This window comes from Taudactylus pleione, unplaced genomic scaffold (assembly GCF_031769625.1).
Source record: "Taudactylus pleione unplaced genomic scaffold, aTauple2 ptg000015l, whole genome shotgun sequence".
NCBI classification, from domain to species: Eukaryota; Metazoa; Chordata; class Amphibia; order Anura; family Myobatrachidae; genus Taudactylus; species Taudactylus pleione.
In genome coordinates this window covers 5,141,906-5,168,252 of record NW_028284417.1, presented here as the reverse complement: position 1 = coordinate 5,168,252, position 26,347 = coordinate 5,141,906, and the positions used below count along the sequence as shown (strand labels likewise).

General features: G+C 41.2%; 1 protein-coding gene across 2 annotated transcripts in view; it reads right to left on the bottom strand.

Moving 5' to 3' along the window:
* Positions 1-26,347, bottom strand: part of KCNQ5 (potassium voltage-gated channel subfamily Q member 5) — a 791,832-nt gene that overhangs the window by 250,086 nt on the left and 515,399 nt on the right. For both annotated transcript variants that reach the window (XM_088471354.1, XM_088471348.1), the window contains exon 2: positions 8,451-8,541. In XM_088471354.1, the coding sequence (XP_088327480.1) occupies positions 8,451-8,541 (91 nt within the window). The remainder of the gene's footprint in view (positions 1-8,450; positions 8,542-26,347) is intronic.

The following is a 26,347-nucleotide window of genomic DNA, read 5'->3' as shown; positions in this document are numbered from 1 at the left end:
GAGTGTCACATATAACTGAGACTGTGTGCCACTGCTGGAGACCCCATAATACCACTGTGTCACCACCTCCATATATATCATACATCCCACTGCCATTAACCCCATACATTCCTGACTGCATCGGGAAATATTACCCGCTGCACACTGTTTGACCCTGTGTTATTGTTCCCATGGTTTCTACCAGTTAATAAACCAATTCAGGGTTAAGTTAACTTACGTGTGCACTAAGCTCCATCGTACAATGCTGACACCTATTACCATCCATCATAGGATCTGCCAATAGGCATTACCTTATTTAGCAGGAATCTCAGAGCTTTAGACCCATACTTGTCGACATTTCTTTCAGGAGGCACAGCAGGGGGCATGGCATGGCATAAGGGGGCATGGCAGAGGCTTGACGCAGCATTGAGGGGAGGAGTGTGATCACATAATCGTCGTCCCGCCCTGCTACAACATGCCAAGATTACCGGTTGCACGCTACGGGGAGGTTTGTGTATATGGTTGCAAAGGGCTCTGGGGGTAGGGGGCTGTTCTGGGACAGTAGGAAAGTATGTTTAGACCTGAATTCAAACTCAGGGGTGGCAGTAATAACTCCGTGAAGCTATAGGAAGTGCAAATGACAATTTTAAACGTAAAATTGTTACACTTGGAATAAAGGAATTGGAGTAGTTTTTCACGAAAACTACTCCAATTTCCTTTTAATACCTTCATGTGATACTAAAATAATGTGAAAAGGGTGTGAAAACACCAGTTTTCATATTATTTTAGTAAAAATAATGTTAACAAATATGTCTCAAAGTCTTTGTGATCCAGCCTGCCCAGTGCGATAAACTACTAGTCATGGCTCTGCCTCTAAATAAACATAATTAATTATTTTTCAGCTTTCTACTCACATTTTATTGACTAGAATACAATTCAATAAATTGTTACGTGAACCACTTAGATTTTGTATTTTTGGGAAGATAATATATACTGTTTCAGAGATAAACCCCATTGTCCGAAAGAATTTGCCATTTGTGCAATGACGTAAATAAAATATTCTAAGGCAGTTTTTATTTTTGATTAAAAACATTTGGGCATCTACATAGTTCAAAATCAGAAACAAAAACAGCAGCTTTAAAACAACATGCTCAATAATTTACAAGGGTTTTTCAATAAATGAGGTAACAAGACCCGTAAATTTATTTAAATCATACATATATATCAATAGTATGGACTTGGTAGAGATTATTTTTCCACAGGATTTGTTCCAATGGTACACCAAGGCATCTATCCCGGCATAAAAGAAATCAGTGTCAAGTGCCTGAAGCCAGGACATGACGGCTTGCTGAACTTCAACCATCGGTTGTGAATCTCCTTCCACCCAGGTGCTACATCAATGGTCCAAAGAGACGGAAATCAACTCGGTGCCAGGTCAAGGTTGATGCTCCAGTACCTACCAGTGGTAGAGCCGTAACAACTGCTGCTGGCTGAGTGTAGCCTGGCATTATTGTGCAGCAATATGATGCCTGTTAGCAGCAACCCAAGTCGTTTTCGACGAAATGCCCTCTGCAACCGGCTCAATGTGTCTCCCTTGATAAGGAAGTCAACTAAAAGCACGCCCTTGTGGTCCCAAAACACTTTCACCATGACCTTCTTTGCTGATATAGTTGTTTTACATTTCTTTAAATGTTGGGACAATGCATTTATCCATGCCATGGATGCTTACTTCATCTCCAGTGTCACATGATGCACCCATGTTTCATCACCTGTAACAATATGCTGCAGGACCTGCCCTCTCTCCTCATGGGACTTTGGGGATAATTCAGCAGTGCACGCACTGAATGCAGATTCTCGATTATCGGGAATCTGCGCATGCACAGTATCCATTCTGCGAGTGTGCAGAATGGGTCCTGCTAACATGCACGCTAGTCCTTGAATGCCTCTGCCTGATTGTCAGGCAGAGGCATTTAAGGGGTGCCCCATTTTCCGGGAGTGGCCAGTCTAGAGACTGCGTGGAAGTACGCAGTCTGCTGGGCTTGTAAGCTGGCCAGCCTCAAAAAGCTGAGGCTTACTCAGCTGGCCGGCCGCCCTGTGCCGTCCACCATAGCGACCATCGGCCACCAATGGTCGCGATGGTGATCCCAGCAGTGCGACCTCCGTCGCTGTGCTGGGATCGCAAATGCAGCAGGGGGTCTAACCCCATCCTATTGTTTTTCTGAACTTCTATGAGTTGCTTCAGTACACAGCGTGAACGCTTTTTCCTGTACCCCAGTTGCTCATGAACGATCTTGTGTTCAGTTAGTCAGTGTAATCGCTGTACACCTCGACAAATTGGCACTTAAGATCAGCTGCTGGTGATGCCAAAATCTTATCACACTACGCACCTCAATGTGTGACCATGTTTCCGCCAGCCCTGCCATCTTACAACTGATATTGGAACAGTATGACTGATATGAGGTGCCTTCTCATGACTGTGAGGGGAAGCAGTGATCTACCGGCTCATTTCATTCTCATTTTTAATTTCCATAACAGGGAATTGATCTGATAGATGCCTGATGTATGGGCCCCATTAGCCTACATCAAACTTTGAATTAGTCCTAATCAGTGACTGATTTTATCTAGGGGTTGCAGGGCTGCAGTCCCCCCGAAAATTCCACCACACCAGTGACTTCCAAGCAGTATCAGTGGCTCCCTGCTAATCACATGATGGACAGGCAGCCCCAAGGGGAGGATGGGGGAGGAGCACCAAAGGAAAATTTCGCCCTGGGTAATGGGATATTTGGCTCCCTCCAGTAAATACCTCCAATCTTCCAAAGCAAGTATGATGGCCAACAGTTCCTGTTCCCCAATGGTATAATTTTTTTCTGCTTGAGTGAACTTGCAGGAGAAAAACCCACAGGGATGTAAATTTGTAATCATTTGCAACATGCGATAATACCGCCCCTACTCCAGTGGCAGATGCATCCACCTCCAAGATGAAAGTTTTTTCCAGATTTGGTTGTTGCAGAATGGGAGCTGTCAGAAAATCTACTGTAGCTTTTGGTAATGAAAGGCAGCAAAAGCCTCAGAAGACCACATGGCAGGATTAGCCCCTTTCTTCGTCATAGCAGTAATAAGAGCCGCAATGGAAGAAAAAGATTTAATAAATTTCCTATAATAGCCGGAAAAACCCCAAAACCTTTGGATTGATTTTAGGGTTGTTGGTAGTAACCATTCCTGGATAGCCTTGACTTTCTCAGGATCCATTCTAAGTTCTGAACCTGAAATTATATATACCCGAGGAAAAAGATGGATGTGACTTTGAAAACACATTTAGAGATCTTCCCATAGAGCTGATTGGAGCGTAATCGACGTAAGGCTTCTCTAACATGCTGCCGGCATGTAGCTAAATCTGTAGAAAAGATGAGAATATCATCCAAGTAGACAACCACATACTTATACAGTATATCATTAAATATTTTGTTTGCAAAGTACTGGAACACAGCTGGAGCATTACACAATCCAAATGGCATAACTAGATATTCGTAATGCCCGTACCGGGTATTAAAAGCCATCTTCCATTCATCTCCGTTTCTTATCTTTATTAGATTGTATGCTCCTTTAAGGTCTAACTTGTTGAAAACAGTTGCTCCCTTATCTCTATCAAAGAGTTCCATAAAGAGAGGTAACAGATATTTATTTTTTATTGTTATAGTGTTCAGACCACGATAATCTATACAGGGAAGGAGACCACCATCCTATTTTTTGACAAAAAAGAATCCGGCCCCCGCTGGAGATGAAGATGGACAAATAAGCCTTTCTGGACGTTCTCTTTAATATATTTGGCCATGGCCTGGGTTCCAGGAACTGAAAGAGGGTAGGTGCGCCCCCTAGGTGTGGTTTTCCCTGGTAATAAATCAGTCCCATGGACGATGAGGGGGAAGTTTGTCTGCTGTCTGCTCCGTGAAGACATTCGAGAAATCTTGGTAGTGCTCTGGTAGGGATCTTTAGTGACGCGTAAACGGAGTACCTGGGTTAGGCAATGCTGATGGCAGTAAAAACTCCAAGAGGGGATCTGAGCAGAGGGCCAGTCAAAATGAGGGTTGTGTAACTGCAGCCAGGGTAATCCTAGTACAATATCATGTATAATGTTGGGAATCACTAAAAATTCTAATTGTTCCTGATGCAAAGCTCAAATCTTGATAGTAACTGCCTCGGTGCAATAAGTGACAGTCCCATTGATAATTTGGCTCCTGTTGATTGCAATGAGAACAATAGGCTGGGACAGTCACCTAATAGGAATTGACATCAGTTGGACAAAGGCAAGGGAAAGGAAATTACTGGCCGCTTCTGAATCCACTAATGCAGAAAAGATCTTGGACTCAGAGTCTTTTTGTCCAGGAGTATAGTGATTAAACAGCCCCGTTTTGAAGGAAGCTTAGACAGTACTCCTAATCTGACACACAGGTTTTAAAAAACTGATTAGGAGAAGCACAGACACAATTTCTCCTGACACCTGCGGAGGGATTCTTCAGCGGATAACCGGAAGTGGTCGACTTGCATAGGTTCCTCCAACACTGGTGATACCGAACGGGACTGGGAAAGAGGTCGTGGCTTAGGACAACCTCCACTAGACTTTTTGTCACTGCATACCCTCATATGGAGGTCGAGCTTGACACAGAGAGATATTAATTCTTCTAGTCTATCTGGGAAAATCGCGGGTCACTAGCTCGTCTTTTAATCTCTCCGACAGCCCGTTCCAAAAAGCAGCCTTCAGGGCCACATTGTTCCACTGGAGCTCAGCTGCTACAGTTTGCAATTGGACCACATATTGACCCACAGACCAAGACCCTTGCTTGAGACATAGGATATCAATAGAGGCTGCCGCAGACCTTCCAGGCTCATCAAAAATCCTCTTCAAAGCCGCTAAGAAATCAGAGTAATTGGATACGAGAGGGTCATTCCGCTCCCATAGAGGGGAAACCAAGTCCAAGGCGGATCTCGTCAATAAAGAAATTCTATATGCCACCTTTGCTCTGGGCGTGGGAAATTTTTGTGGGAGTAGCTCAAAATGGACCTCACATTGATTGAGGAAACCTCGACACTGCTTGGGATTGCCGTCAAATCGGTTAGGAGTTGTTAAATGCAACCGAGACTCAGAGGCTGGAGTAGGTGGCATGACTGGAGTGGGAGGTACCACTACAGAAGGGATGTAGGCATAGCTGTCGGCAGTGAAGCCTGAATCCAATCTAAGCATGTTGAGTACTTGTTTATGCGCAGTTTCCTCATTTTCCAATCTTTAGGCCAGGTTTTGAAGAGCCTCGGCTCCTGAGGCCTGATCCCGTTCAGGGTCCATCAGTCTGAGCAAATTGTCACAAAGCTAGGAGAGGTGGTTCCCTGTGCAGGCTCAGGGGTTGGGAGTGGAGCAGCGGGATGTTGGAATTGAGGGGGTCGGATATAGGTAGTTCTCAATAGACATGGGGTACTTGATCTGCCCTGAAACTACTTCAGAACTAAACTCAGTGAATATATAGCAACTTGAGACATGGGATAGTGAACTGATGCCGCTGACAACTTGTCAGAATAGTTGCCGAGATGAACTTGGTGACGACTGGATTGGCTGATACTGGCATAGTTGCTGAGGTGGACTTGGTGACGACTGGACCGGTTGATACCAAAATAGTTGCTGAGGACTTGGTGATGACTGGACTGGAACCAAGAATGGCAGCAAGAATGAAACAGCAAGCACTCTGAATGAAGAATCGCAGACTGCAATGCTGGAACCAAATAACGTGGTGAGAAGCAACGTTGCACAGGCACCTTCCTGCTGACCAGAGATCCCTTAAATACTGGTTATCGGTGATAGGATCGGCAGAATCAATTGATTCATAGTGACTGAGTCATTGGTCTAAATCAGTGGTCGGGGAACAGGGGTAAATTGCCCACCATGGGGTAATAATGAAAATCCTGGGGGTAATGGACGGACAGCCGGGCATGCATATGAATCATTCTATAATATAGAATGATTCATATGCTTGCCCGGCTGTGCCGCAGGGAGGATCTAAGCCAGACGCCCGCTGAGATGTTATTACCAGCGGGCGCCCGGCTCCTTCCCTGCAGCTCCGCGTTAGCCAGAGGCTGGAGTTCTCTTCTGAACTCCAGCTTCCGGCTCTCTCCATGCGCACTATGGGAGAGACATCATAACGTCTCTCCCATAGTTCAGAGGAGCAGCTGGGTGGACAGGACGGCAGCGGATGCAGGAGCAGGGATTAAGATAAGTGGGTTTTTTTGTACAAGCGACACTACAGGGCATTATATGGGGGCACTACTACAGGGGTATAACTATGGGGCACTACTACAGGGGCATTATATGGGGGCACTACTATATGATTTCCTTTCAAATTAAGGGGGTAACGTCGGCGTATCTAAATATATTTTGGGGTAAAAGGTAAAAAAGTTCCCTGACCCCTGGTCTAAATGTAGTCAGGTGATCAAAAGAAGATGGCGATGAGCGGTAAGCAGGGTGTGCGTGGCTGCCGGGACCTGACATGCCGCAACTGCAGGGACTCGACATGCCACCAGGCAGTGGGAGACGGCTGTCGGAATTTGACACTTTGGTAAGTCATAGTGCAGACTCCATCTTAGATCTCACATGGCTCAGCAAAGAGGTGCAGTATAATTTTCTCCTCAGCACAGCATTGATTGTAGGTCTGCTCACAGTTAGTATTCAATCTTGTTATAATTGTTTGCATTGTATTAGTTGCATGTAATCATATTCCATGTTTGTATGTTTTGCATTACAGTTTTACCTATTTATTTTACTATTACAATAAACACCATTCTTCAGATCTTCACATCTAGATTGGATTATTGAAAAGTAGTATTGTCTGTCTAATTTTAATCAGAGAAGTTTATAGTGAGGACAGAACAATTAGCATTCAAGCATATTGTATATAAACCTGGGCCCGTATTTATACTGTAGCTGTGTAAATATTTTGAGGGGGTCATCAAATCCCTTTGAGGTGGACAGTTAAAAACCTATATTTGAACTTAATATGGAAATCTATTTTCCTGATTCACTACAGTACGCAACTGCGATTACGCACGCAATCGACCGATTGTTGCATTCTGCGCATGCGCGAACCAGCCAATGTAATCGGGAGTGAGTTCATAGTGACTACGCAGATCCATCGCAGAGTGATTGACATGGAGTGCCGTTTGTGAGTGGTGATAGGGGGGCAATCGGGCAAACGCAGTTGTGCCAGTGCGTTTCAACGCTGTTGCAGGGGTGTGCATAAATTATCCACTGCGATGGCCTACGCAGCCTGAGGCCTGATAGCAACTTCTGAGTAAGGTCAGAGCTTGTGCAACTGTGTGTGACGCTGCGAATGTACTCAATTGCACCAATAGATTTGCAGTCTTGCTAAGCAGTAGGTATACGTGCTGAGTAAAGTGGGCATCCTTGTGCAGTGCTGCGAGGGCAATGTATTAGCATACTATCGCGGTTAAACTGTGTGCGTTATGACTATTGCATACTCAGTTGCGTACGGTAGTGAATCAGCCCCTCTATCCACAGAAGAACATAACATCCTTACGGGATTGGAAATAGGCATATAAAAGTCATAGGGGAGATGTACTCTACTAACACATGGACAAGCTTATCAAAAGAAAGAGTCAAGTCATACTACAACCACCATTATGAAAAATACAGTTTCAATTAGTGCTGTATTGTATATACTAGATCACGATATCTAAACTCAGGTTCTTAAATGTATGTATTCTAGATTTCTAGTCAGCAGCACAAGTCTATTAATTAATTACCAAATTTAAAAGACCCACACCTGTGGTTAATAACTGCACCTGCCAATTCTGAGGACAACTGGAAAACTTGAAGCGTTCACTCATTTCTGAGAATGACAGTTAAGAAACCCTGTGCTACCGATACAAGTATTATGGTGCACATCCACTAGACGATTAAATTGAGCGATTGAACAATAACGATATCGTTCAATCGCTCAATAATCGTTTATAAATCATTTGACCATTGTTTAAAAAAATGTCTAAAAAGCGATGCGCGCTCCCACTGGTCGCTTAGAGATCTATCATCGGGCAAACATACTGGACAACTTGACGATAATATCAGGTTCAGCATGTTTGCGGATGATTGATGTGCCTACACTGAATAACTGCTTGCTCAGTGCAGGCACATCACAGACTGACAAACAACTGCACGATCACAATGTCGTAATCGTGTAGTCATTTTCATGTCTTTAAGTGGATGTGTGCCTTTAGAATGTTTTTTTATAGATTACTAAATCATTAGCATACACTGTGTTAGCACATTTGATTAATATATTTGAAGCTCTTGACTAAATCATTTGAGAGATGATATAAATGAAACAATTGTGCATTATGTTACCATTCAGGAAAAATGCTTCAAATGTTGACTGGACAGCTGTCATGATGGATATTTAAATGTTGACGCTTACCAGGACAAGGAGGCAGTACGAAGCTTGTTCTTGATGTTCAGGGATGGTTGAGAACACTGATAAAATTAAGCAGCTGAAGACAAGAAGAAAACTGAAAGAGAGGAAGAGAAGGAAATAGTTTTCTTTAAATTCTTTATTAAATTCAAAACTGAAATATACATATTTATCCAATCATATGTCGCAGGTATGCATACAGTTGTATGTAAAATGTTCAGCAACCATCGTCAAGTTATTTCAGCTAAACTAAGAGAACAGAAGCTAAATTGACCTCAACAAAGTACAAAGTTCAAAATAACTTTTTTTAATGTGAATATTAATACAAAATATCTATTTGCAGGTTTTACAGATTCAAAATAAGTAAATAATGGTTCAGTGTAACTTCAAAAAATATGAGAATGACAAATTTGCCAAATGAGAGCCTTAAATGTTTGAAATGATTTCCAATATAGTTACAGTATCTATTAATCATATTAAAGTTATATCTTTATCTTTCTTTTTTAATTGTTATTGACAAAGAAATCAATTGCTTGCTGAGGGTTCAGTGCAAAATGACACCTTTGAACATTGGCCCTGATTCAGATATGTACCGTACACTAATTCCACTGCAGTTGTGATCCCAAACGCAGCTGCTGTGTGACAATATGCTAATGCATAAAGCCGCCTAAAAAATGTATTGAGAAAATAACTGGCGGCTTATCAGATCCAAGCAAGTGTGTACAACCACGCAGCATTGGTCGCAGATAAATATGAGTAATCTTATGGTCGCGCAGAATTGCTACGGGAGTTGAGGCGCTGGCTCCAAATTTTTTTTGTGTATGGGATCGCAGATGTAGGCAGATACATGCCCCGAAAATGGACATGACATGCGCTTTTGCCGCCATTCCATGTTACTTCCCATGATCAATCGCTGCACATGCTCATTGTGGCTAAGACATATGCACAGTCGGCCGATAATCGCACAACTGCATAAATATCGGCATTGCATACATATGCATACATATCTGAATGAGGCCCAATGTTAGTAAATAAGTGTCAATGGCTATGGCAATTGCAACAGTTTGTGCACCCAATCAATAATTTCCAACAACAACAAAAAAACAACTTCCAGGCCATTCAAGTAGACAGCTAACGGGCCAATTTATAACGCAGCATTACATTTCAATTATCGTTAAGTCACAGTCTGCATGAATTTTTTCCACTTATTTATGAGACTTGAAACAAAGTTTCATAAATAAGGGATACTGATTAGAAAATACAGTAGAAAATAAACATGATAAAGATCATTTTCAACTGCTAAAACCAAGCAATTTATTATAACATTTAAAAGTGGAGAAGAGAAATGGGAAGTCAACCGAAGCCATGTCAAGATTCTGCTAGGAGAACATACAGTATATATATATATATATATATATATATATATATATATGGGAAGAGACAAATTTGCTGCTACATTAACTTTCCTGTATTAACTACTTGCCTGGCGTGGTCGCATACCAGGCTGTGCTTTAACTGACATGGTCACAAACGATGTGACCTTTCAGAAATGCTCAGTGGGCGACTGCCGGAAGATAATCTTTCAGCAACTGCCAATAGCAGAGGGATCTCACAGCCCCCCTATATCCCTGCACCGCTACATTTCCCCTGCTCTTCTGTGCAGCCGCCAGGAAAAAGGGAAATTAACATCCCACAGAAGCCCAGTGTGTACTTGGCAGCTGCTCAGATGAGCAGCTGCTGGGGAAATCAAAGTTCCGATGATTGCAATGTTCCAAACATCGATAGTCTGATATATTGATGACCGATATAGTAAAAATCGATGTTAATGTTAAATGTTTCCACTAAAAAATTTTTTTTAGATATATAAAATCGTGTTGAATAAGTGTTAAATAGATGTTTTTTACCTAATTCAATCATAAAACAAAACAATATTTTCGTAGCCGATTTTTTAGAAAAAAAAATTGCCTGTTAAGTGGTTAAGCAAGAGTAAGGTAAGGAGGTGTCACAAAGTCCTTCCCATTAGCATTGTTTGATTTACAGTCCCATTCTTTCCTTTGCTCTATTGACTTTAATGACAGTACTGTCCTGTTATAAACTAATCTATATAAGCGAGAAAGTGTGTGTGTGTGTGTGTGTGTGTGTGTGTGTGTGTGTGTGTGTGTGAGTGTGTCTTGTCTGTTTGTTCTTTATGCACAGCCAGAGTTTTGTACCTTATTTAGCACAACCAAATTTGGCATGAGGGTGTAGTTTGACCAGGATTAGGTTTTTGACTATGTTTGAAGTTCGGCAGGACCATGGAGGTCTACATGGTACCCAACATGTAGGCCGTTGAGTCTCCGATTTGAAATTTTGGATTAAGCAAGTTCACTCGGGATGTCTTCCAGTGCCTAAAACTTCACTGATTTGAAGGCACAGGCTGATATGTACCAGTGGGAGGCAGGTAGAGCTCCAACGAGAGAGCAGTGAGTCGGAGGATCAACTGTCACACTGCACCTGCACTGACAGTTACTCCAACCACATTTTCATATGTTGGTCTCCAAAGATTTCTGCTCGGCAATGATTTCTGTTAATTCTGCACATATTTCTGTTCTGCAGTGATTTCTGAAACCACAGTGATAAGGGAATCTATACTAATTTCTGTACTGTAAGTCACTCTGCTCCTGATATACCCCATTCTAAAGAGTCATAGTGGGGGCTTCCAAAAGCCTTTTCATTCTGGCACCTTATGGAAAAACAAACAACATTGTTTATGGGATGCAGTCAGAAAGCAAAATACCGACTGCCGGCTTCCCGCCTGTCCAATACCAGCAGGGGTCTAATGACAAGCGTCGAAATCCAGACGCCTGACACCCAGCATACCGATCAAAGGTAAGCTGGGCAGCGGGTGCGGACAGCCACGGGGGGAGCGATGAGGGTTAGGGGCTCCCAGGGGGGACTTAGGGCTAGGCACCCCCCCGGGAGGGTTAGAACAGGGGAAGGGGGCTTAGGGTTAGGCACCCCCGGGGGGAGGTTAGGGTTAGGCACTCCCTCGGCAGACTTAGGTTTAGGCTGCGGGGAAGGGGGGGTTAGGTTAAGGCACTTACTGGGGGGAGTTAGGGTTAGGCACTTGGGGGGGAAGTTAGGGTTAAGAACCCCTAAGGGAGGGTTATGGTTAGGGGGGGTTAGATTAGTGAATATAGAAAATACTTACATGTCGGGATCTTCACTGCCGCTCTTCCATGCGTCCGGTGGTATTTCCTACCAATCCCTCGTTATATCTCAGTGTTGTCTAAATACCATATATAAATGGATAAATAGGTTCTTTTCAGGAGTGATTAAAAATAGAATTAACAGCACTCTAGAGAAAGAAATATCTAGGTGTCTCAGTGGTAGCAGCTCGGCAAGTGGGCAGTCCTACCCACGTAATATAATCTAAAACAATCAAGTACTATGTCTAGCGCTAACCTCTGAGGATAAGTATACGTGCATGTAGTGTAATCACATCCAAATACCAGACACGATGGGGGATGAACTCATCCGTTATGAAAGTATACAAATGAACTGCAACTAAGGATGATGGTGTATACCTACTGACTTATTGTTATGATGATCCTAACAATCCTAACAATTCTAAGGACATCCAAAAACATTAATGTGATTTCAATATATTTATTAATAAAATATCACAGGATTTGTGTGCAAATCTGTATGACTATCTATATGTGGCAGCTGTAGGCAGGGATCAAGTGATAAGTTATGTCCAGGTAAGTCACTTGTGTAAACTTAGCATGCTCTGTATGATGATGAAGTAGTGTCTATAGAGATGCGGCGTCCCGCGATCTCTATGGGCTGAATGCCTGGTATCAAATATGCCAATAGAGTGATGATAGTTGGTGGTGTGTCGTTGCCTGGGATGTCTTCGGGCTAGGGGGGACGAGCACGGGTCTGACCGGTGTGCCCCGGACCGTGCTGTCCACAGTGTGGATCTGATCGGCCGTGCACTACTGTGAAAGCGCCGGTCGCTCAGTCCAACCTTGTGGGTGAGCAGAGTCTGGGGAGGAAGCAAACCAGCTCAGGTGTGTGAATCTGACATTGGATGCCTCCTCCACTGTGCGGGAACTTACCTGGTCTGACCGCTCATGAGTCGTCCTCACCCCTCCAAGGAAGCCCTCTCCGTTCGGTCCTCTGCTTTGCTGGTCCGCTTGCTTCCTGTGGACACTCGGTGATGCTGTTGTTTGTTCAAATCGCTCTGGTTTCCGTCTCTGTGCGCGTTGACATGTTGGGTCACGTGACCGTGATCCTGATGATTAGTGACTGGGGGAAGATACTGCCACTGATAGCTTGGTGTGTTGATGTCTCCAGAAATGTCTCCAACGCGTTTCGGCCTGTAGTCGGCCTTTGTCAAGGATAAAGGTGTGTGTCAGAGATCAGTATATATCCTGTCATTATCCAATCAGCCTAGGTGGGTGTGGTGTACATTGGTCATCAATCAACATTAATTGCCGTCAGGAAGTGCATGTTGTATACCAGTTCCACAGAACTGGGCCTATTTGTGAACTAATAAAATTGTGAAAGATCCCCATGTACCTTGTATCACTCAAGTGAGTGACTGTCTGATGGATTTAATCATGCCTGACATGACCTAATCGGAAATAGATGAAATAAATAGATCTAAATGTGAAAACACATAGTGTTTGACACAATGGATCTCTCTCTAACATAAAGTTGATGTGAATGCTGGGCTAATAGTCTTTAGTCATCCAATGCGTGTGCTACATTACGCAGACTATATGGGTCAGAATGAGCATGTATCAAACTGAGACCATGAATTTCAAAGCAGTGCATTTGTATTAAATTCAATGTTAAGTCCCTGAGGTGTCATGGTTTTTAGTAAAAAAAAACATTTCATCTCTGTCCTATCGAGAACACGTATGTAATCACCTCCTCTCCATTTGGGCTGCGGATGTTCAAGGCCCATAAAGAACAGTCCTGATGGATCAGAATTGTGCTGTTCTTTAAAGTGCTGTGATACACTATGGTTTGAATAACCAATCCTGATGTTTCTAATGTGTTCATATATCCTATTCTTTAAGGGTCTAGTGGTCCTGCCGATATATTCTAGACCACAAGAACATCTCAGTAGATAAAGCATTCCTTTAGTATTACATGTCATTTCATCTTTAAGTTTAAATGTCATATTTGTAGTAGTAGAGGAAAACTCTGTAAATTTTTTACCAATTCTGTTGGAGTTTGTAATTTTGCAACCTGTGCATCTCCCGCAATAATGAAAGCCTTTGTGACGGGTTGTTGCAAACATGGTCGACTGTACTGAGCTCTTGGGTTTTAAATGGTTCCTAATGAGTTTTTTGTTTAAATCCGGGGCTTTTCTGTAGATGATATGTGGTGTATCTGAAAGATGTTTTTTTAGGACTTCGTCTTTCATCAGTAATCCCCAATGTTTCTGAAGGATTTGTTTAATGGCTCTAGCCGACTTGTTTTATTGTGTGATAAATTGAACATGATTGCCCAAATCTCTAGTCTCTTTTTGTTTATGTTTCAGGAGCTCCTGTCTCTCCATTCTTGCTACTTCTGAAAATGCCTTTTCCACTGTTTTTGCATTATATTGTTTGTCTAGGAACTGTTGTTTCATAAGACCTCCTTGTGTTAAATAGTCAGTTTGTTGTGAACAGTTTCTTTTGATTCTGCAGAATTGTCCCTTAGGGATGTTGTCCAACCATGCTCGATGATGACCACTGGTGGCTAGTATGTAGCTATTAACATCTACGTTTTTCCTAAATCTCCTCGTGTGAATGTTGCCCTCTTGAATGAAGATCTCCAGATCTAGAAACTGGACGGTGACCTGACTGATGTTCATTGTAAATTTCAAATTACGATCATTAGCAGATATATGATGGATGAACTGATCTAATGTGTCACGTGTACCTTGCCATATGAACAGAATGTCATCTATAAATCTCCGCCATAGGATCAAGTGCCGCCCCGAGTCATGCCACCCCCATATGCACTCCTCCTCCCATTTGCACATGAAGAGATTGGCATAACTCGGAGCCACCCTCGTTCCCATGGCGGTTACCGGTAGTCTGTAAATAAAAAGTGTTATTGAACCAAACGTAATTGTGATGAAGTATGAAATCTATTGATGAAACCAAAAAATTTATTTGTTCCTGATGTAGAGTAGTGTCCTTCTCTAGATAGTATCTAGTACTCTCCAGTCCTTGTTGATGCTTTATTATGGTATAAAGTGAAGTTACATCACAAGTAATAAGCCAGTAGTCAGGTCTCCATGTTACTGTTTGTAAATTATTAATGATGTCTGTAGTGTCTTTAATGTAGGATGGTTGATTTTTGACTATGTCTTGTAGAAACTAATCTGTATATTGTGCTAAATTTGATGTGATGGATTGTATTCCAGATAAAATGGGTCATCCTGGCGGATTGCATTGGTCTTTATGTATTTTTGGAAGATGATAAAAAACTGGTATGATGGGAGTTCATTTGTTGCAGTTGCAGTTCATTTGTGCAGTTCATTTGTGCAATTCATTTGTGTACTTTCATAACGGATGAGTTCATCCCCCAGCGTGTCTGGTATTTGGATGTGATTACACTACATGCACGAATACTTATCCTCAGAGGTTAGCGCTTGATATAGTACTTCATTGTTTTAGGTTCTTTTCAGGGCTAAAACCATTATGCAAACAGTGGGGTCCTTTTCAGAATCAATGGAATGGGGTTATAGGCAAGAACAATGTAAAAAATTAAGGCTGAAGATGTACTTCAAAATTCTTTCTTCAACCTGGGCAACGCTGGGTAGCCCAGCTAGTAGATAATAACTGTTCTGAGCAGGCCAAATGTATCTGCTTTACTGTATATTTAGTGTATGACACCCCTCACTTTTATAAATAGCTCACATGTAGGTCCATAGTTTGCAGTGTAACAATTAAACATGTTTTGCATATATTAGACATAAATGTAGAAGTATTAAAATGTCATCTCTTAAACATATACGGACTCCATACTGTATAAAACATCCAATAATGTTTGCTGCCTATAAAGAGTTCATGCAAGTATATTGACATCACTGTCTTAAGTAAATTCCTATTTCTCTACACAGCCAATTGGTCAATGGTGACTATTAGCCTTATGCCCACTGGCCAGCTGTGCAGTCAAAATGTCCCCCAAATATAGTCACAGCATGTTAGGAGGTTGTAGCAAGCTTAAAGTATTGAACAGACCATTAGTTGGAAGTGTCAAAAGCATCTGCTCATAGTTGCCAGTCTCCCTGTATGTGGAGATGGCGGCACACGGCTCCTACAGCGTTGCCGTTTAGTACGCTGTCTGTGTTCCCCTCCGCTCCACTTCCGGTCTTTCTGAGCAGGGATTGTAATGCTGCCCATCCACTAGGCGATTTTGACAGGCGATTGCACGATAACGACATCATTATCGTGCAATCACTTGCAAATCATCCGCAAATCGGGAAGAAAAATGATAAAAACGACCAGCGACACGTGCGCCTGCTCGTCGTTGTTAACATCTATCATTGTCCGAACATGGTGGTCAACCTGACGACCGCCGTCAGGTTGCCATGTTCGGGGATGATTGATCTGCATTTACTGAATGTCTGAACGTTCAGTGTATGCACTTCACCCCTAGGGGGACAATGGCACGATTATGAAGTCGTAATCGTGCCGTCATCCCTGCATCTTGTAGTGGATGGGCAGCATTACACACATTTCTCATAGTGTATCCACTTGCATATAGGAAGAGCTCCCCTCCAGTTCCTTAGGCTGTGTGACCTCGGTTTAGGCTTTGTATCCAATGCAGAGCAATAAAAGAATATTCCAAACTAGTGTAGCTGTGGTCAGATACTAGCACACAAGTCCGAATGAACCCTTTTGATGCGGTTTGCTCCTCTTCAGCTGCTGGAGAGCAGTGAAATGCATTGAAAGGGTTAATTTCTGCCATTCGGACTTGTGTGCTAGTACTTGTAAAGCTAGAGGATCAACTAAACAAACTTTAGACGGTCGTAACTTAATTTGAAGGAAGCAAGGAGTTTAAGAGAGATGTCAGTGATCTTCAGTTTAAACTTGACTATTTTGAAAATGAAATTATAGCTAGAAAACAAAAAAAGTTCAGTAGAGACAAAAAGGATTATCTTACCAGAAGAATTCATAATTGGTCCAAAATGGAACAGCAAGGAGAAGATAATCCTTATCCATATTATAATAACTATAGGCCAAAAAATGCCAATGTAGATGCTTCCTACAGGCAACCTCTCAATTCCAATGTAGACAGTAGCTCCGATTAACAACAAATAAGATATAAGCCCAGAAAGAGGTCCATTAATCGTTCATTAATCGTTCCCCTTATTATAGCTACCAAAGGGAAAGAATACCCTCATGTCAGGGACCACAAAGGGGACAATAGATATGAAGTTTTGAGATCTCCCTCTCCAAATGTCTTCTGTCAACATTTTTTAGAAGAGAAATAACATACCAAAAGAAGGGACGGACTACATGTTTGTTTAGATTCACCACAGGGGTTAAAAATGGGGTTTTGTTCAGAAGAAGAGGAAAAAGAGGTAGTAAGATCTCCCCCCAAAAAAAGAGCACTGCTCCTTCTACAAGAAAACCTCAAACAGGGATTATCAACATCTCCGAGAAGGAACTATCCTTTTCCACAAACCGCGGTTCTAGAGAGGGGGTTAAAGTTTGCTCCCGACCAGCAGGTGGACAAATTCAATTTGTTTATTGATTTTAATAAATACTTTAGAAATGTAATGGTCCAAAAACACTACTTAAAAAATGTAACTCCTAACTCATCCAATACATCTTTAGTTAAACCACTGGTAGCATTACCAAACATATATTCATTTGGGATCGATGTACTTCACTATGGGAAGTTGTCTTTACTATGTTTTAGAGGTGGTCATAAAATACTGAAGTATTCAAGTGGAATCGCCAACCTTCAAGCACCACATTAGGAGCACCATCCATATATTCACTTCTTGACTTAGTACTGGAAGACCCTATGGTGATATTGTGTCTTTTTTTGTTTGATCATTTGGAAGTGTGGGGTGACAACCACTACAACGAGGGGTCAAAATTAGCTGCTGTCTTGGCACACATGTTATTTTCATATTGTTTGTTTGATTGATATATCAGGAAGAGCTATATAACATATTAAATTATGCCAGAAAATATAATCTTATCTGTAAAGAGGAATTTGATTAGTTATATATAAAACATCCATCGGCCTCTGTATTTTACCATATTCCGAAGGTCCACAAAAATAAAAGCTGATCACCAGGAAGACCCATAATTTCTGTGGTTGACTCACTTACTGCTAATTTATCCCATTATGTGGATCTTAAATTACAAGTTTACGTTGAAAAATAAATAAATCTCATCTTACTCATCTCTACTAGTCTCCTCAGAGCATTAAAAGACTATGGGCCTGATTCAGACCCGGTCGCAAGCGCTGAGCGCTCACAACCGGGTCGATGGTGGCCCAGAGTGCAAACGCACGACGGAGCTGGCTCCGTCGTGCGCATGCGTGAGACCCGGATAGTGATGGGCAATCCATCGCTCTGGGTCTCGTACCAAAGGGGGCGTGCTGTTGATGTTGAGTGACAGCACGACCCCCTTTGGTGGGCGGGCTGGGGGAGTGGCTGCCCAAACGGAGGTGTTCCCATGTGAATGCCTCCATTTGGGGCCGGCCCCACTGACATCACGAGTTACGTGTAATCACGAGTGATGTCAGTGGAAGAGATTTCGGCTCTGTTAGAGCCGAAATCTCTCTGGGGCTTGCGGCAATGAGACCCTACCACAAGGGTCTTGTCGCAACCCCGATGGTCACGATAGTCTTGACCATCGCGACCATCTTCCTGGCTGCTCGCTACAGCTATGCGAGCGGCCAGGAGGCCGTTCTAAAAAAAAAAAGACCGGCCCTGATTCAGAGCGAGCGCTCTGTCAGCGCAACCGGGTCTGAATCAGGGTCCATGTGTGGCCACCTGGTGACTGTTGGCTTACTATTGATGTGCAGGCCCTCTACTCATCTATCCCTCATACCAACGGTTTAGAGGCAGTTCATAAAGTTTTGGAAGCAGACCTGAATAAATCACAAGCTGAGACTGCATTTTTAACTAAAAGTATCACCTTCATTTTCTTGAATGTGAAGATAACTTTTTTCTCCAACAATAGGGACAAGGTTTGCCCCATCGTATGTGGACCTGCTGATGGGAGAATAGGAGGAGTCATTCATCTACAATACATAATTTGAACAGAACCATATAAAATGTTACCGTCGTTATATTGACGATCTACTATTTATCTGGCAAGGGGATGTTTTCAGCTTCGAGCAGTTTTGTGCACATATAAATGGGAATGAGTTGAATTTATGATTTACCCATAAACATAATGACCTTGACTTAGTATTGGATGGTACAGCTAATGAACTTGTGAAAACATCTAAATTTTTCAAGGAGATTGATGCTATCATCTTCATTCTCTCAACAAGCGGTCATCATCCCACCTGGAATAATAGCATACCATTTTCTCAGTTCCTGACACCTGAAAGAAAGAACTGTAGAAATATTGAGGTCTATTTGCAACAATCTGATTTATTGAGAGATCAATTCATTGATAGAGGCTGCAGAACATCTATGATTGATGAAGCTCGATTCATACTAGGGAAGAACTAATAGTGGAAAAACAGGGACCCCACCATGATAAAAAGCGGCAGAGTAGAGCCTTTATTACACAGAGAAAATAATTCTATTAAAAAGGTGCTAGAAAGACACTGGTATTTCATTTTAATGGACCCTATTTTAGGTCCACATCTTCCTAGTAAGCCAAATCTGTTTTTTAGAAAATCCACTAATTTGAAAAGTATAATAGCACCAAGCAAATTAAAATCAGGAAAAAAAAATGTACTGACAAAACAAGATTTTTTTAGTAAAATAACAGGCTGCTTCCCATATAATTGCTGTATTTGTTGCAAACATATGGAGAAACAAGTGTTCAGTTGGCAGCAAGACAGAAAGAAATATACTATAAATGAAATAGTTACGTGTAATACGGATTTTGTAGTGTACAGAATAACCTGCAGTTGTGGGTTAGCATATGTAGGGAAAACCAAAAGGAGCACCAAAATATGTATTCAAGAACATTTACATAACATCAAAAATAAGATCAAAACGCATAGCTTGCCCAGACACTTTGCAGAGGTACATAGATCAGAGAAAAACGACCTCTCCTTTACGATCTTTGAACATGTTAAAGATAACCCCAGAGGACGGAGAAGGGAATTACTCCTTTCCAAAAGGGAAAGCCTAAGCCGAGTGCTGCTGCTGCTGAGAGCCTGGGTCGCGGCACCCGTGACTGGGAGGAGCCTGAGCGCTGAGTTTGGTGAGGTCACGTCTGACTGTTATGATGCCACATGCCAAAAAGAGGCACGAATGTTCATTTTTATTTCCCTTTAATCTGCTCCTACATGCTGGACACCTGGCAAAATGAAGGGGGGGGGGGCACAGTAGCACACACATGCTCCAGGCGCCATGGCTACACACTATGCCCCTGTATATATACTTACTAATAAAGTGTATAATGACATTGTAATAGAATTTATTTTATCATCATTGTATTTTGTATGCTTACCTATGAGGAGCACAGTAGCACTGTACTGTTTGGATTAGCTATCTTAACTGGTTTTACTTTAGGACTATCTATGTATAGCCCATTGTTATATAAATTATGTATTATATGAATGACCCTATTGGTATCTCAACTGACATATGCAGAAATGTAGATCTATATATATATATATATATATATATATATATACACACTATATATATATATATATATATATATATATATATATATATATATATAGGCAATTGGGTAGCGGTCACTCTTCAAACAAATCACCAACTTGGCTTTATAATTTGTATTTATTGGTGATATAACACCCAGTAAATCAGTCAAATTTCTTCAAAAATTTCAAAAACTGGAATACATCGATCTCCAACAGATATTCTTCAGGCTTAATGGTGTCAATGGCTCTTTCAATATCCATGTTAGAATTTATTATAGCACACAAAAAAACACCAACATAATGCTCAGATGTAGAAAGTAATAAAACATCCTATAATCTCCATCCACATCAAATGCTTACATCATATAAATTGGAAAATCTATGGAAATAAAGAAACCAAAAATTAGATAGTATATATAATTACAAAAATACCTAACCACCCACAGCAATCTGCTGTTCCTCTCTCCCTGAGACTACCAGCTATGCTGTGAAAGAAGATGGACTTCTTCCCAAAACTAGGTCTTTGGCAGCAGAGTAGGTCCATTCCAGCAGAATAGTACACGTTTAGTACATAATAGTAAACATTTTCATTACACTATACCAAAATAGTAAAATAACAGACATACTTTTAAATTAACATTAATTAAAAAAGAAACTTCCTAAACCTTTTTGTGCCTCATTATAAAATATAGAATAAAGTTTTGTTTTTGATCCAACATAGTCCAATGGTACATAAAATCTTTTCTTCTGTCTTGGTCTTTCACACTCTAAATCTTGGCAACATGCAATTATCTGGCCCATCTCTTAATATTGGCCTGATAATATACAGTACATACAGAGACGGATTACCGGCAAGGCTGTACAGACGGGCGCCTGGGGCCAGGTGATCCCAAGGGGCCCGGTGCCCGCCTTCCACTGACTGTAGCACACAGACTGGGAGCCAGAGCTCAGCAGCCGCTGCCATGTATGAGGTGGCTATGGGGCCCACCTGCCAACTGTCCAGGCTGCCAGAGCCAAGGGTTATTGGGGCCTGGCAGCTTCATGCAGAGGACAGGGCACTGTATTACTGGATAAATCCCAGGAGACTCTGCAGAGGGATCAGAGGAGCATTGCTGAACTCTGATTGGAGAAACCCATCACATGCTCCTCTAACCCATGGAGATCAGCAGCAGCAGCCTCATGGTAGGAGATTCATAGTGAGAACAGAAGTTGAACTGCAACAGGTAAGTGGTATACTTGGGGAAAGTTTATAGTATAAGGGATTTGGTTGTTTGTGGGATTTTTAATGACGGTGAGTTAATATGAAGGGGTAATATTTTTGGGGGGATTAATTAACATGAACGTTTTTTTTATAAGACAGAGGGAGGTAAAGTAATGACTGTGAATGGAATTACTGATGTGGATAAGGGAATGTTTATATCGAGGGTGGTCAGTTATGGTGAATTGGGCTTCTTGATCATCCTGAAGTAGTTAATGATTTTTTAGGAGGCATTTTTTTTAGGATGAGGGGATAATATTGGCCATGTCATTTATATTAAATATTGTTATTATTAATATTATTATTTAGCAGCGCACGTCCAGTGTGTGTTTTTTTTGAGGGGATAATATTGTATGGCAGTCTCAAGACGACTCTATGTTGTATAGTGGTCATTCACATGCTTTCTGTATTATATATAGGGGTCATTCACATGCTCTCTGTATTATATGGTGGTCATTCACATGCTCTCTACTATACAGTATATAGGACTCATTCACATGCTCTCTGTATTATATATAGGGGTCATTCAATCACTCTCTATATTATATGGTGGTCATTCACATGCTCTCTACTATATATAGGAGTCATTCACATGCTCTCTGTATTATATATAGGGGTCATTCATATGCTCTCTGTAGTATAGGGCAGTCAAAAAATGGTTTCTGTAAAGTATGGCAATCACAAAGTGCATGGTGGTAACAAAAATGGACAGGGAGCGGTGTGTACCTTATCAGAATTTAGTTTTTGTTTCTGTAGTGGGAGGGAGTTCTTTGTAAGATTTTCCTTTAGCTCCAGTTTGTCTAGAAAAGATATTCACTCTATAAATGTCTCGGGATGGGGACCGTGAGGTCTTAATCAGGCTCTGATTGCATATGTGTGTATGCAGGAGCTTTAGTCAATAAACAGCTTCAAATACTCCTGCAACGGTTGGATAAGGAGGTCGCATCTTATGAGATGCATACATGTAGATGCCTTTTGTCCCGATCCCATAGAAGAAAGCATGCATTGAGTTAAAAATAGGTCAGTGTATACGGAGTGCGCACTGAACAGATAATCGCTCTGACGATCGGAGCGTTTATTGGATGTGCATATTATAAAAAAAATCCCCATACAGGACACCCCCCACTGGCCTGCTGATTTTACTCATTCTTTTTTTCTTTTAAAGGGTAAAAATACACTCAGTCCAAAAGCATGAAAGTCTATGAATTTTAAATACTCAGTTATATGATATTAATTACATATGCCAATATATTGCATTATGAAGCTCATTCAGACCCGCTCGCTAGATGCGTTCACTCGCAATCTGCGTATGTAAATCCAGCGCACGCCCAGCAAGGCAGGCAATCGCACAACATGGCATTAGCACGCCCACTATGTCTTGGCGTGCGATCACTTAGTGTATTCAGACGCCCACCAGCCATTCTTAAGACGCCCCCTTGCGCACGTCATCTCCTGGAAGTGCATGAAAACATTGGTACATCGAACACCATCGGATGCGATCACAACGCTTGAGATTGACTATACCCTGCCGCAATCACTCTGATCACTTCAGAGTGAAATCCCACCAAGTGATATGTACCATGACGCCGCCTTTTAATTATGCACGCCTCTGAAACGGAGGTGAAACACTCAGGCACGCCTGCGTTCGCACCTCCACTCCCCCGTTTCCAGTGGCCAGCCCCTGTCACCGCCCACAAACGGCATCTCCTGGCACTCACTCTGCTGGGCAGCCTATGCACAGCGAGCGAACGCATTCCAATCTCTCACACTGGTTCGCGCACGCGCATTGTGATGCGTACGCATGCACAGAAAGCGACTATTGGCCAGCTACGAGCGTTCGCATCATAGTGAGCGGGTCTGAAGCAGCTCCTATATACAAAATACAATAGCAGTTGGTAAGATAAAAATAGTGATTATATAAGATAGATATGTCTTTATTTACAAAATAAAAGTAAAATATGCAGACATATAGTACTTATTGTATCTATTATGTCTGATTTAGCGGATTGGCTCATAAGGGGGGATTCCAAATACATTTTTTCTCAATAATTGTTGATGTTGGTATTTCAGATGAATGGGTAACAAATTATCTGCATTATGTTCAGTTATTTCTTTACTTGAATATTCATGTGTGATGAATGTGGAATAAATGTAAAAGCACTTATATAAAAATTAATCTTCATGCATTCTTCCTATTTGTCCTTGTTTCACCGATTCTTAACAAAGTACAGCTACAGTATATAAATATTGACATGCGTTTGTGCTATATAAATGTTCCTTCTTTTTCTTCTTCTAATAATAAAAATAATAATAATAATAATTATTATTATTATTATTATTAAGCTTGTATTTCTTTGGCTGTATGATTTAATGTGTCGGAACCCACCATTCAGAGTCAATATAATATGTCCCTCATACTATATAATGTTAAAATAAATAATGCATATGAAAAATAAGCAAAGACATACTGTAAATAGAGAAGGATATAAAGGTGGTTATGTTCATGCAGTTGTATAAAGTAGGCTCTGCATATGGACTTAGCAGGCTATGACATGTCTATTCCTTTAGTTGCATGTAAGTAGCATGTATGATGAGTGATATCACTATCACCTACAGATGAGAACATTTCAGTCTGATTGCTCCATTTAATTATATGAGACATAACCCCTTTAGCATTCGCTAATAGTCTGGACTCTGTGTCCGTTTTCCATTTTTTTTACAATCTTCTATTATTGATGTATTTAATACTAATATATTTGTGCTAGGAATACATCTATGTAAACCTATGATATCATAGATCAGTATGCTACTGTTTGATCATAAGTGACATGATCAATCTCCTTCTCTTATTTGTCTTGAGAACATGATGATTGATTTGCCCTTATTTACTGTGACAGATTAACATATACATTTTTACTATGCACCATGTGATTTCTTGTTTACATATGTGACATCCTGTCTCAGGTGATGTGCGTTCTAGACTAGTCTGCAGCGCATCATGTGAGCTACTATATCTGTTTATCCTATTGATGTTATTGTACTGTCCTCTTATGTCAATTTTTATTGTTGCACCAAATCTGTGTTTGTTTCTATATACAGTATGAGTGTTGTTGTTTTTTTTTACAACTTTTTGTATACTATGCTTTTCTATGCGTTTCCCAGTGGAACACATGATTATCACTTCTGGTTTCACATTTTTGTTGTCGCCAGCTATCTGGCATGTTTTTTATTACAGTAATTTATATTTCAGGTCATTTAAGGATAGTAAGTGCCTTGACAATGGTCTCTGTGTGGACGAAACATCGGATGACTGTACATGCCTACACTTCAATAAAATTATGGCTTTTCAACTCTTGTGAGTGCACCCCTTCTCTGTTTCGCTGCTCTGACTGCTAACAACTGCTCCTCCCGTTCATGACCCACTCCACTTCCTGCTCAACTCTGTGTGACCCTCCCTCCCACTTCCATACTTACCCCATTCCTGGTGGCCAGCCAGGTCCTCCTCTACTGCGGCGCTAGGTCTGTCCTGTCTCCCTCGCAGCGGGAGTCATTGGAGGGAAGGCACGTGCCCCAGCTCCCACTGTGTATGTATCTTAATGGATATTTGTGATTGTTAAAATCCCTTTCTGAACTAATTAAGCAAGATGTTCCCCGACTTTGATCCAAAGTGCTGGAGGAACTGCCTCTGCAGGGAAACTGGTGGATTTGTCCAGGGATCTCTCCCTTTTGGGATAAGAACTAATCTCTTAACCTTAAGCATCTGTGGTCTTTTCTTTTACGTTATCCTTTCCATTATATTACCGTGCACTCTAAAAAACTGATGGTACATGTTCTAGCAGCTGCTAAATGCCTAATCACTAGAAATTTGAAGAAAAACAAAGCCTCTCTCGATGTCATCCCTTCAAATAAAAGTCATCAGACCCCAGAAAATATAAAGAAAAGCTAATTATTTCCTGGCACCTCTACAATGTTACTCTGTAAACAAGTTAAAGTCGTCACACATGTCAGAATAATTGTAGTGTCAACTGTCACAGCTAAGAGTTAAATATTTGCAGCAGGTATATGAGGAAAGAATTCACTGAATATAATTAAATGTTTTAATGTAATGTTACATAAAAAAAAGTATTTCTTTTGTTCATCAAAAGTGGATATATTAAGAAAATGAAGCAAGACTTAATGCAATTTATGCTAACATCACCTCATGTAAACCTTTTATGACTGGCTGATTGAGTGAGTACAGAAAGCTTAAAATGAAATTAAATTAATTTGAAATGGAGCATTTTATTATTTGTTGGTCTGTATCAGGAACAGATGATGCTCTGCTTATTTTGATGCAACCCAAAATTCAAATATTAAATATGTTTTTATCCTATTGCCCTATTTATCCTGTGACTTGTGTGCTTTAACATATGGGCTTCACCTAATAAGAAGGTAACACTGTGTGTAGTCGTTAATATAAAAATGTTGGCCCTTCTCTAGACTCAGACCATGATTGACGTCGCGTATCGTTGTGCTTAATCTGAGAATTTATACCAATTCCTTTCCGACACATGTACCTTATGGTTGGCCAACTCTTGTTGCCAGGCATAAGCAATAGGAGGAAAACTGGGAAGAATATAATGTAATAGTGTAGAGCAAGGATTCTTTAAAATAGATAAATGATCTATAAACGATTCTGTTGTGAAATGTCATTATGAGAAATTTTGAAAGGCCCTTTGATTTTGTGCAAACATACTATAGTTTGTCTGCTCACATCAAAGCTTGCTTGATAATACATGATAGCATTTTAAAAGGGCATGAGATGCACAATGTACTGGACGTATATTTGTAA